This window comes from Doryrhamphus excisus, linkage group LG8 (genome assembly GCF_037039965.1).
Source record: "Doryrhamphus excisus strain RoL-2023G ecotype Guam linkage group LG8, RoL_Dexc_Guam_v1.1, whole genome shotgun sequence".
Classification (NCBI taxonomy): domain Eukaryota; kingdom Metazoa; phylum Chordata; class Actinopteri; order Syngnathiformes; family Syngnathidae; genus Doryrhamphus; species Doryrhamphus excisus.
Window position 1 is genome coordinate 14,679,939 of NC_136364.1, and position 12,195 is coordinate 14,692,133.

General features: G+C 40.6%; 1 protein-coding gene across 2 annotated transcripts; it reads left to right on the forward strand.

Annotated features, from left to right (window-relative positions):
- The first annotated feature begins 33 nt into the window (after window positions 1-33).
- tbcela (tubulin folding cofactor E-like a) lies at window positions 34-11,620 on the forward strand. Of its 2 annotated transcripts, XM_058079930.2 has the most exons (10): window positions 34-121; window positions 2,459-2,530; window positions 4,341-4,520; window positions 5,565-5,704; window positions 5,912-6,093; window positions 6,208-6,464; window positions 6,812-6,938; window positions 7,087-7,203; window positions 7,680-7,791; window positions 9,215-11,620. In XM_058079930.2, exons 3-10 carry the CDS (start codon window positions 4,373-4,375, stop codon window positions 9,419-9,421), a joined length of 1,290 nt encoding a protein of 429 aa, XP_057935913.1. In that variant the 5' UTR covers window positions 34-121; window positions 2,459-2,530; window positions 4,341-4,372; the 3' UTR covers window positions 9,422-11,620. The 2 variants fall into 2 exon arrangements, with proteins under 2 accessions (XP_057935913.1, XP_057935914.1); XM_058079931.2 differs by lacking the exons at window positions 34-121; window positions 2,459-2,530; window positions 4,341-4,520 and having other exon boundaries at window positions 5,568-5,717.
- The last annotated feature ends 575 nt before the right edge of the window (window positions 11,621-12,195 follow it).

Here is a 12,195-nt window from a genome sequence, read left to right on the forward strand (position 1 = left end):
TTTCAATTCAGACTCCTTGTCTTCGAGCACGCGAAAACAAATGCGTCACTTCCGGGATGCTACGGCTGAAAATGACAGCTGCTCTGCTTTCATCAAGGGACATTGAAAGTGGTCGTTAAAGGTATGTCAGGATGAGCCGGATTTACCTCACCATTTGAGACAAGAATGATGTTATTAGCTGCAACATTAGCTTCTATCGTTGCCATACGTCTTCTGTCTGTGCTCTCCAACGAGAAGCTGCTGGGGGTCAATACAAATTCTTGTCATCCTTTCCTACTCCCCTTTTACCAATATGTATGCAATGCTTTTTACATGTATAACTTATATAGCTCCATGGATGTGGGTAACTGTGATTGCACAAGGTGCTGCTATGGTATAGAAGAGTGTCCGTTAAAAAGCGGACTTCATTCGAATATGAGTCAATTCAGCGACATACACGACGTATTGATTGCTTGTACTGGTAAAATTCGCCGTTGATAGAAATTACGATGTGTAGAGAGTTAAATATAATTTCGGCTTTGTTTAAATGCGACGGTTTGGCTTACCATCCCTGAAATAACAACTTTTCCTCTTGCTTTCTACATTGTTACCGCCATTGCTTCTCGTCAAATAGGGCAGCAGCCAGTCGCATTACTTATTAAAAGGGGAATACCGTAAATCCATAAATAGCCATAAAATATGTGCCGATGTAATGGTTGCTGGTTTGGAATTGCGAGTCACTGTGGTTGACCGTGGAAGGTATATTACTTTCGACAGAGAAGCGAAGATGTGTGAAATCCGACGTTTTTTAATGGGTGTTTGGCATCATAACAAAGCCTCGTGAAAATTCCCTTTATGACGTCACATGACATTACACTATGATGTTTTATATCCTTACATTTCTTCAGCTTGTTCAAATATCTATCACCTGTAGTTTATTTAAAAGATACCTCATGTTTATAAATGTTAAATTAATACAACTATAGTTTATGTCGAAAATATACGAACACATTTGGTTTACATTTCCTGGTTAGCATACAATATGGCATGTTAAGTCTTCTTTGACATCAATAAATTGATTTTTTGATCAATGTAACATTACTGACACCTCAAGACCAATGTAGAACACTCTTTTCAAGCCACTGTTAAGGGTTAATTAAACATTCACACAGGAGCTGCTGTCAGCCACTCTCTACACTGCTAACCTGCTGCTAGCATTCAGTTACTGTCAATTTGCTTCATTAGTCACAGACACTGTATTTACACTTCATATCACATCTTGTTAATTTGTTGTATTTCTCTTTTTGTTCATTTATCCATTTTTATGCTTGCAAATGCTTCTTTTAAGCCATGAATGTTTAATTGGCTTGTATATGCATTTATGTTTTACTAATAATAGACCACATTCAACCATGAAATGGTGACCATTTATTAAGTCAATAATAATAGTAATTTTATTAACCTTGTTAATACTTTTACAATCGAACCCTCAAGACCTGATGACACCCGTCTAATCACTGTTCCAGTCCTTTAATCCAATATGGTAAGCAATAATAAGTAGGGATGTCTGATCATTATCGGTACCAATAATTATGGGCCTGACATCTGCAGAGTTCAAATCTGGAAAAATTTGGGACATCATGCATAAAATAAAGTTTTTGCGATTAGAGGGCACATTTGTCCCGAAAATATGGGTTACATTCCACAACATAAAGGGGACCTATTTTGACCCTTTGTATTGAGTTGTGGACTCCTAAAGAGCAGCTACACACAATAACTTTTGCTGGTAGGGAATCAGGAACTCCAACCACTTGGCATCTTTAGGGACTGTAAACAAATGTGGCTTTGCCTTACATCCAAAGAAACTTTTTTACAAGTCATTTCTAGCAACGTAAACACAGAAGCGGAGCTTGGGGGAAGGCAGAGAGTGTATCATGCCTACAGCCACATGCCCATAAGGAAGCCCGCTCCTCTGTGACATCACAAAGGAACAGTTTTGCCACGCCCTCTGAAACCGAGTGTTTTGAGCCAACCCAAACTTCTTTTAGGGCTCACCTTCAAATGTGCAGACCTCATGATCTGAAACTTTGACATGGTTTAACACGAGAATGCAAAAATCTAACTACATTTATAGGTCAGGTCCTGTTTTTTTTAATCATTTTTAGACGTTTAATCATTTTTGGAGTTTGTGTGTTTGGCTATAGATAGTATTTAGGTATCATTTCAGTATTTCACTGCCTAATGTTATGTCAACCTGAATAAGCCAATGTGAATGAATTCCACAGTAATTATGGGCCTGCAAGCAAAGCAAATCTTTACTATTATCATTATATCTTCTTTCTCTAACGTTAATTCAGACTGAATCGTACACCGAACCCCTGCATATTTCATTTCATTATAGAACTGATACTTGGACATAAACTGAGCACATTTCAATAAAAAGTAGAATAATTAAGATATTTTCATTCTTTGGCAATAGCAGTACCAGACGGATAGCAGTACCAGACGGAGAGCAGTGGAAGACGTCAAAGCAAGGAAACGTTTCCTTCAGGTAAGATCCTCTATGGCATTGAGCTGTGACATTATTCTGTCAAAGATTCCAGAAGGAGTCAGTAATAATTTAGACGCATGCTCTCTTACTGCACAAAGTGGCAATGCCTGCTGTGTGTAAAAATAGCTTTTGTTGTGGAAAATTACAACAATAACATTGCAGCTTCATATTGGCTGAGAAGAAGCAAATTGCTTTCAGACATCAGCGCAGTTTACCAGCAGCCCATTTCATCAAATAAGATTTTGTAACAAGATCCTTTCATTTTTTTTATATCTGATGCACCGCTACATAATGTATGGCTTTCTGCAGCAGATTCAATGGCAGGCTTGTTCGCACTCAGCAGAATAAGAACCACACCACTCACACTTGTCAATTTCATGACGGTTTGCCACTGTTCCAGGGTGCCATCCACACAGTGAGTTGTTTTGTAAATAATTATCTAAATTTTGTTTTGACAGTTTAATCATATTTAATTGGAATAGCATCATGGTTTGTTGAAACAAATTAGATCAAGCCTTTTTTTGTCTCTCCTTGATGTTATTTTAGCATCTTAAAATGTAATTAGGGCTGCACGGCGGTCGAGTGGTTAGCACGCAGACCTCACAGCTAGGAGACCAGTGTTCAATTCTACTCTCGGCCATCTCTGTGTGGAGTTTGCATGTTCTCCCCGTGCATGCGTGGATTTTCTCCGAGTACTCCAGTTTCCTCTCACATTCCAAAAAACATGCTAGGTTAATTGGCGACTCCAAATTGTTTATAGGTATGAATGTGAGTGTGAATGGTTGTTAGTCTATATGTGCCCTGCGATTGGCTGGCCACCAGTCCAGGGTGTACACCGAATCTCGCCCGAAGCTCCAGCACTCCCGCGACCCTCGTGAGGAAAAATAGCGATAGAAAATGAATGAATGAATGAAAATGTCATTCGTAACTTGGAATACATATGCCGTATTTCCGTCTAATGACTGATTGCAAGTACATCAGTCACTTTAGTGTTTGGTAACTAAGGCGGGTTTGAACAGGTCAGAGGTGACAGTAGTTATTTACTAATGAGCCATTCCTGCTTCAAGCTTGTCCTTGCCTATGTGTATAAAAAGCCATCATTCATTTTCAAAACCACTTACCCAGTACAGGGTTACAGAGGAAGAAGGATCTGACCACAACCTGGAATGATTACCAGTCAATCATTGCGCTGCCCTTAATGCTGAAAATGCTGAAAATATTAATGCTGCCATGCTTTGCATATAGAAACGCACTGCAAGGGCAGTACAATCATTGAAGTGACAAATAGAAACATGCTAATATTCATGATCATATATACAGCTCAGGCAATTTAGTCTTCAGTTAACCCAACGCGGTTTTGGACGGTGGCGCATAGGAGAAAACCCACAAAAGCACAGCAAGAGCTAAAGCAACAAAAAAGAAACAATGGAAATAGAACATCTTGTTATGACTAATAACTTAATTCCAATCGATTTGTCGATTTTTCTCCTCACAATTCAAAAGCCACGCCGCTTAAGCTTGCAAATACATTAAAAATAAAAATGTATAGTATTTGCAACTTTTGCCATGAAGCTAAAAATTTTGTGAATACTTTTTAAATGCACTGTAAACTTCAGAAAATAAGCAAAACAATCTGCTAATGCAGATTATCTATGTAACATAGGTAGAATAAATATAAATATTTTACCTTCTTGCTTAGATTTAAGTATTTGTACTGCATTAGTTTCAGTTTGGTTCAGGGAGTCCATTTTAATGCGTGTAATGTACATTATGTGTAGCCTTTTCTTTTCTACACTCTTGTCCAAAACAGGGGGAGACTCTCCGGTCCCGAAGGACAGAGCAATGGAGTCACCAGAGTGCACGCATGGTCGCACCTTTGTGGAGGTGATCAGTGAAAAATACAGCCCTGAGAACTTCCCGTACCGGCGAGGGCCTGGCATGGGAGTGGTGGTGGTCCCAACTGCCTGTCCCCAAGGTTCCCCTATGAAAGGTGAGATAAATATCCAATCTGTAGATTTATGTCATGCGACCAAGAGGATTTAGAATGGGTGGTGTCAGCCATTTGTCGCAAATAGACATTTGAGTTAGTCTCAGTCACTTGCGGATTTTTGCCACTTGTTGGTGGCCCTAGAGCAGGGGTCTCAAACTCAATTTACTTGGGGGCCACTGGAGCTAGGGTCTGGGCGAGACTGGGCCGCATCAGGTTTTCAAAAAAAAAAAAAAATTTTAAACAGAAAAATGAATAAACTTTGCTTTGGTTTCGATTTCCACTGTTCTCAAATATCTTACTTTTTATTTTTCTACACAAAATAAGATGAAAAATAAATAAACAAATCAAGAATAAAGAAAATCAATCAATCAGTAATAAATAAATAAATATAATAATAATAAAACGGCAAATAATAAAAACTTAAGAAACCACATATAGTTTGTTGGGTAAACAAATTATTTTTTTATTAAAATTAACAAAGCATTATTAGAGCCCTGTAGACATGACAAAACATGACTATAGTCACATTTATACCCTTTTTATTTACAACATATTGCGCAACTGCAGGGTCTTGAGACACATGCTAACTCGCAAACTAGAGAGCTAGCGACCTAAACGGTAGCCTTCAAGTTATTTCCTTTAAACTTAAATAGCCAAAAACTTACCACTTCCACACAGATAGGGAGGATAACTATTAACAGTTATTTAACCTTTAACATGAACATTAATCAAACGTAATAATTTTTCCTGGGTACATGATACCATACAGCATCCATATCAAACTTACACCGGCCGCACTAACATTAAGCTTTTATATCAAGGCGGGGGCCTCAAACTAGTGTCCTGCGGGCCACATTTGCTCTAGAAATCTTGAAACAGTTAGACAGAAATTGGTGAGATGAGCCTCAAACATTATAAAACACCACAAGATGTTGTCATCAGTCACCCAGTCTGCAAGATGTCAACATGAACCGGTTACACTGTATTAATACTGGATGTACATAACTGTTTATGCTCAGCCTAAAATAATCTTTCCCTCAACAGACCGTCTGAACTTGCCCAGTGTGCTGGTGTTAAATGGTTGTGGAATTAGCAGGGCAGGAGACCAGAGTGAAATCGCTGCCTTCTGTTCCCATGTCATGGAGCTGGACCTGTCCCATAACAAGCTGCAGGACTGGCATGAGGTGCTGTCTCTGGGTTTGTTGATTTATTCACTTTCAATATTACTAGAAATATGAGTAAGAAATGATGATGCATGTTGTTGTCTTATTGGTTTTGTAAATCATAGCACACGCCCCCTGACTTGCCTATGACGTCAGGTTATCGTCTGGGTTCCTGGTTATACTCGTACACAATCCAGTGAAGACTCAATCAACATAATGTCTTTTCAGATCAGTAAAATCGTGTCAAACATCCCCAATCTGGATTTCCTAAATCTGAGCTCCAACCCGCTAGCAGGGATGACCCTTGAGCAACAGTGTGCGGAAGCCTTTTCTCGGGTGCGACGCCTCGTCCTAAACAACACCCAAGTGTCCTGGGACACGGTGATGCTGCTAACCCGTGAGATACCTGAGTAAGGGAAACACTCATGTTATGCAATATTGAATATCGAGGATGTCTGTTGGGTTCCAGGAAGCTTGGTCACAACTGCATACCTCCAAATGCAGTCATCAGTGTTGTCTTGCAGGCTAGAAGAATTGTTCCTGTGCCTTAATGAGTACAGTGGTGTAAGTGCCTCCAGTGTGGCTTGCCCCAGTCTCCGCCTGCTTCACATCACAGACAACAGCCTACAGGACTGGGTCGAAGTCCGTAAGTTTGGATCCATGTTCCCCGGACTGGACACTCTGGTCATGGCCAACAACAATTTACATTCCATACAAGACGGCAAGGACATCCTGCAACGACTCTTCCCCAACCTTCGCAGCATCAATCTCCACAACTCAGGTCAGTTGCTCTGTGTGCTTAAATCCGAGTCATTGTAGGATGAACCCACTGCTGGTGATATGATGGGATTTTTGTATGGCCATCGTAGTTTCCTCTCGGTGTGAAAATTGTATGTTGGGTTTATTTAAGATGATAAATTATGTGAATGCTTGCCTCTCTTGAGTGGGGACAGGACTTGAGTGATATCCAACAGAAGCTGGTCGAAGTAACGGAGCTCTAATATCAACTCTGTGTGTTCCCCGATGCATGAAATCACCAGCAATTTAGTACTTGATTTGAGTGTGAATTTACATTGGTGAGGTAAGCACAGCACCCTCGTCATTTATTTTCCTCACATGTCTCACCAGGTCTGAACCGATGGGAAGACATCGAGAAGCTGAACTTCTTCCCTAAGCTGGAGGAGGTGCGATTACAAGGCATCCCTTTACTCCAGAAGTACAGCAACGTGGAGCGTCGCAGCCTGATGATAGCGCAGTGAGTCTTATTGGAAACAGAATGCAGAGGTACTTTTGGTGTCTCCTTACACTGAGCGGCGCCTGGAACCAGTCAATACGTGGATGCACTTGCTATTCACATCATGTCACATATAGCCGTCTGATAGTTCCATCATGTTTGCTCCCAGGCTTCCCTCTATATCGCTGTTGAACGGCAGCGTTATAACCGAAAGTGAGAGAGAGGACTCAGAGAGATTTTTTATCCGTTACTACTTGCACTGTCCTGAAGAGGAGCTGCCTCACAGGTATGTGTTCTCCCCTGCTGACCCCAAAGCTTCATTCTAACACAACGCACATTTCCCCTACTTTTAGTGTGGCTAAACTGTATTTGCATGCGCTTTTCATGCATTGTTTTGTCATCGTTATTAGCTTTTAATGATAGCGACTGACCACATGTGACTGTACTACTCACAACAATACCCAGTCACCTGTGTAGAACTGAGTAATATCATACAGAGGACCAATATTTCAGTTACCTATTTTAGCTACATCACATTGGCAGTAATGTATAGGCACCATGTGGTAGAAATGAATAACTGTGCTATTATTGTTATAACCACACTGACAGTGGTATAGAACTGCGCCTTATCAAACAGTATTATGTCCCATTAACAACAACAACAACACCAATAAATCCCCAGAAACTTTGATTTTTATTATTTTTTAAATCAGTTTGGGGTGTTTACTAAGCTAGGAAATCTCTTTTTTTGTTGTTTTCAAGATACCATTGTTTGGTAAACAAGTATGGAAAGCTGGAACCACTGGCCGAAATCGATCTCCGGCCACGCTGCCATGCTGAAGTGGAGGTTCATTGCGAGGAAAAGGTGGAACAGGTCCGTCACTTTCACCTTAAATCTTATTTCCCTCTCCATTAATGTTTACCGAACACCTCCATACAGTCAATGACAACAATACATTTGACATGAACATCAAATCTAAACTATGATGACATCAATACCAGGATTGCCAAAGCCAGATCTGCATTTGATATCAGTGTTGGAACGTGAAAGGATCAGCCTCTCAACAACAAGTGTCGACAGAGCCATAGTCCTCACAATGTTACTGTATTCATGCGAGAACTGGACCGTATATCAAAGGGACGTGAGAAAGCTTAAAGTCAGTGATCCTTGAAGAGACTGACTTGTCCAGGTTTTTTACCATGATTGTCAGTCTCCATTATGATGGGCAGGGCATGGATGCCAGATGAGCGCCTTCCATAGCGTATTGCGTATGGAGAATTGCAGACCGAAGCACGCTCCCAAGGTGGCCAGAAAAGTTTCAAGGACACCCCAAAATCGGTATTGACCACAACTCCTGGGAGACTCCTTCCCAGGATCGACAAGCATGGCAAGGAGCAATCAGAAAAGGAGCCGTAGCCAAGAAGCACAGCGTATCAAAATTGTGATGTTAAAGCACACATCACGCAAATCTCGTGCCATCAAAAATCTACCACGCAAGCTGATGCCGCTATTGCACACAAACCTTCAAGGCTCAGGTTGGCCTCACCACCCAACTCCGCACCCACCCGACAGATGAATGACATATGAAGATGGTCTTTTTCTGGTAGGAAGGACAAAGAAGAATGATTTTACCATTGTATACAAATGTACATTCACTTATGTTAACTGATTCCTCTGTAGTGGAACTTTTCCATTCAACTATGGTGCGTTCAAGGACCACCGAACAAGTGTGAAATCTAACCGCTGGACGGAAAACATCAGTGAAGTAAAAAGACAAATAGTACAAGATAAATAAAAATTGCAGACGTAAACGGGGCAGAACTGCGGCAGTCCACCCTCCCGTGCAGCCCGCCGCCACAAACTTCAAAGATCCGAAGGGAAACCCTGAGTCAGTGTCTGACACAGCAGCTACTCTCTCCAAGCCAGACATAATTAGCGTCCTAATTAAACAACACTGCTGTCTAAAACATGTCTCAATCCACACAGGTATCCTATCATTATAGTTGCACATTACTTACAGACACAGGCTCCATGACAGGAATGTATGAGAAAGTTTTTGGTGACTCACACAGTCCAATATGCTCTGTATCATTCAGTGTGTCATAAGTTTAACTGAATGAATTATTGCAGCCAGCAGGTGTCACCAAATAACCAAACAAGCATTTAATATGTTTATGGATGAGTTGGACCGACTATCAGTCACACATCAAACACACTGAAAAAAGTGTGTTTTTTTTTCATCAAAAATCCAGTTCAATGTTTAAAATGCTGAATTTTTGTGTATTTTCGTCTCCAGCTATGCATCCGTTTGGACCAGACAGTGGCTGAGCTGAAGAAGCAGCTGACATCAGTGGTCCAGCTGTCGACGAACAGCATGAGGTTGTATTACATCGACAAGAACAGCGCTTTTGGTCCAGAAGAGCTGAAGTACAACACACGAGCTCTTCACTCATACAGCATCCAAGACGGTGATGAGATACTTGTTGTACCCAAGACGAAATGAACCGTGGCGTTCCAGATGACCATGTTCTGTAATGACGCAATGACTTGTTGATTGGTTAACTGACCGGACAAATACTGCAAAGTGTATATCTCATAGCTCCAGAGCGTACATGTTAAAATGAAGAGCGATACAAGAGAAAGATGACGTTGTACTGATCGCACAGTGGGCTGCAGGGAGGCTCCGACTACAAATTCAGCCACTCTGGATAGAATTAAGCCTGTATTTATTTACGCTTTTATCCTCTGACGGATGGAGCTAGACAACTTGCAGGAACCTCGCATCTTCAGATGCCGCACAGTCACTGCACCTTTATCTCTGCATGAATGCACCGTGACCGGCCGTAACCACTTTCGCTCAGCCAGTTGTGACAAAAGCGACCTTGATCCATCGAGACGCTGTGCTGCTGAGTGGAGCACATGTTAAGAACAACAGCATTTCTGCAAGGAAAAGTTGGACTTAGATAAACATCTTCTGAATCCATTTTGCTGTTTAGTGTTTTCCTTTAAAGCAAAAAAGCCTTTTTAGAGCCATAATGATCAGTGATAGAGACGCATGTGGATATTGGAGATATGACATATGCTCTGTATCGTCTAGGAATTGTCCAAAGTGTAGGTTGATAAGCTATACTCGACAAAAATATGAACTCAGCACTTTTGTTTTTGCTCACATTTTTCATTAACTCAACTCTAAAAAATCTTTGAAAAAATGTCCATGTACACAAAAGGTCTATTTCTCTCAAATATTTATCACAAATCTGTCAAAATCTGTGTTAGTGAGCATACCGACTGGTTTCAAGACCCCCACAATATATTAAAACTGCACATTTTGGAGTGACCTTTTATTGCAGCCAGCCTACATGGTGTCTAATCAGCATCTTGATATGCCACACCTGTGAAGACGATGGACTATAATACTAATACCAATACCGACAGACACATTTGTGAACAGCATCTGTGAGAGAGAGGCCTTTTTGGTTACATAAAAGCTTTTGATATTTTGAGTTCAGCTCATGAAAGATGGGCACAAACAAAAGTGTTGCATTTGGATTTTTTTGGTGTGGAAAAATCTTCAGATCTTATTACTCAGTGAAAAATCAGTGAATATGCAAATATGTAAACACACTCAAGCATTTACCAACCAAATATTTCAATGTTTAGCGTATTATTATACTTTAAAATCTATGTAGGTGGCTGGACTGTGACTGTGACCACATGTATCCAACTTTGTCTCAAAGACTTAAAGACTTACTGAGCCTTTAATTGGGCTCTTATAGAATATGTCGACTGGAACAAGGATACAGATTAGTTTTTCTACTCGGATGTTTAAAAAGAAAATCCATCCACTCCTGGGTGGACTTTTAAAAACACAATCACCAGCAGTCATGCTCATTTTGGTCTATAAGAAGAAAACTAAGAATGTGTGCCGAAAGTGGCCCCCGGTCCGCACTTAGTACACCGCTGGTTGAATTATTTTTCCTGTAGCAAGCAACTAACAGGAAGAGATTCTGTTGCCGTGCAGTGGAATGGCTATACAGTGGAACACGCTTTCATCAACACCATTCATGTAAGTGCCCGCTTAAGTTGACGTACATGGTCGACTGCTTGTGTCGACATAAAATACGACAGCCAAAGGGGTTGTGTCTATGAAAAACAGGTCCATGTAGGTCGACATGCGCTGTAGTATTGTGTGTATGTAGCAGCGTGAAACCACAAGAGCAACATATCGTCCAGTTACACAGCATGGAAACGTGCACATACTGACTTCCTGTTTAGTGCAACGGAAGCTTTCAAATAAAAGCAAGGCAGTAAACGGGTTCCACTGTACCAGTACATGCTGCCACACTGCATTGAGGCCTACTACTTGGTAAGGCTGTAGCTTTTTAGTTTGTTCATATACAGTATGAATCATTGTGGACACAACCAAAAACATTTTATCAGTGTTACCCCATCTTTACTGCGACAGTTTACTCTATTTAAAATATATTTATCTTGCGTTTAACGTCACCACTATACTTGAATATCAGCAGATGCGAATCCAAAGTGTGACGACATAGCACTGTTTGCTGAGTGAGTCGACGTTTGGGTATTTTGAATGTTGAAACATGCGGCAACTATTGCTTATTTAGCCTTTGTTTGTGTGGAAGGTTATCATTGTATCTGCTGAGCATTACTGACTAAACGGTATTGTTTATGTTTTTTTTTTTTAAAAACATGTTTTTTTATGTTTATTATTGGATTTCTCCTACAATCAGTTGTTGGAGGAATGAGAAATTTCAAGTGACTTAGGTGTAAAATAAATCTTTATTACCATCCATTCATCCAATTTCTATACCTCTGATCCTCATTATGCTTGTGGGAGTGTGCTGGAGCCTACCCCAGCTGACTGGGTACACTCTGGACTGGTTGCCAGGCACATTCGCAGCGCACATATAGACAATCATTTACGCTCACATTCATACCTACGGACTATTTAGAGTCGCCAATTAAAAAACAATTTTAGTTTTAATTATGTGACCACAATGAGTGTTGGAACTCATCCATATGCTTAATTTACTTATCTGGGGAACATAAAGTAAATTGTGATTTCCACAAAACCATAAATATCCAACTCTTACTGTAGTGCAGTCGTGTAATTTTTCGTGTAATGCTTTTATATTGACTGACGACTGTGTTGCCGATGTTGCCCGAGTGTTTCCGAGCCGGCCGGAACCTGTGTTGATCGGACAGACCCGGACTGTTTTTTTTTCCAGTGAAAGTTAAACAACGGCTAACTAA

Coding starts and splice junctions, on each gene's coding strand:
- tbcela (XM_058079930.2), top strand. CDS start 4,373: ATGGAGTCACCAGAGTGCACGCATGGTCGCACCTTTGTGGAGGTGATC. Junction 5,705..5,911: donor AGCTGCAGGACTGGCATGAG/GTGCTGTCTCTG, acceptor ATGTCTTTTCAG/ATCAGTAAAATCGTGTCAAA. Junction 6,465..6,811: donor CATCAATCTCCACAACTCAG/GTCAGTTGCTCT, acceptor ATGTCTCACCAG/GTCTGAACCGATGGGAAGAC.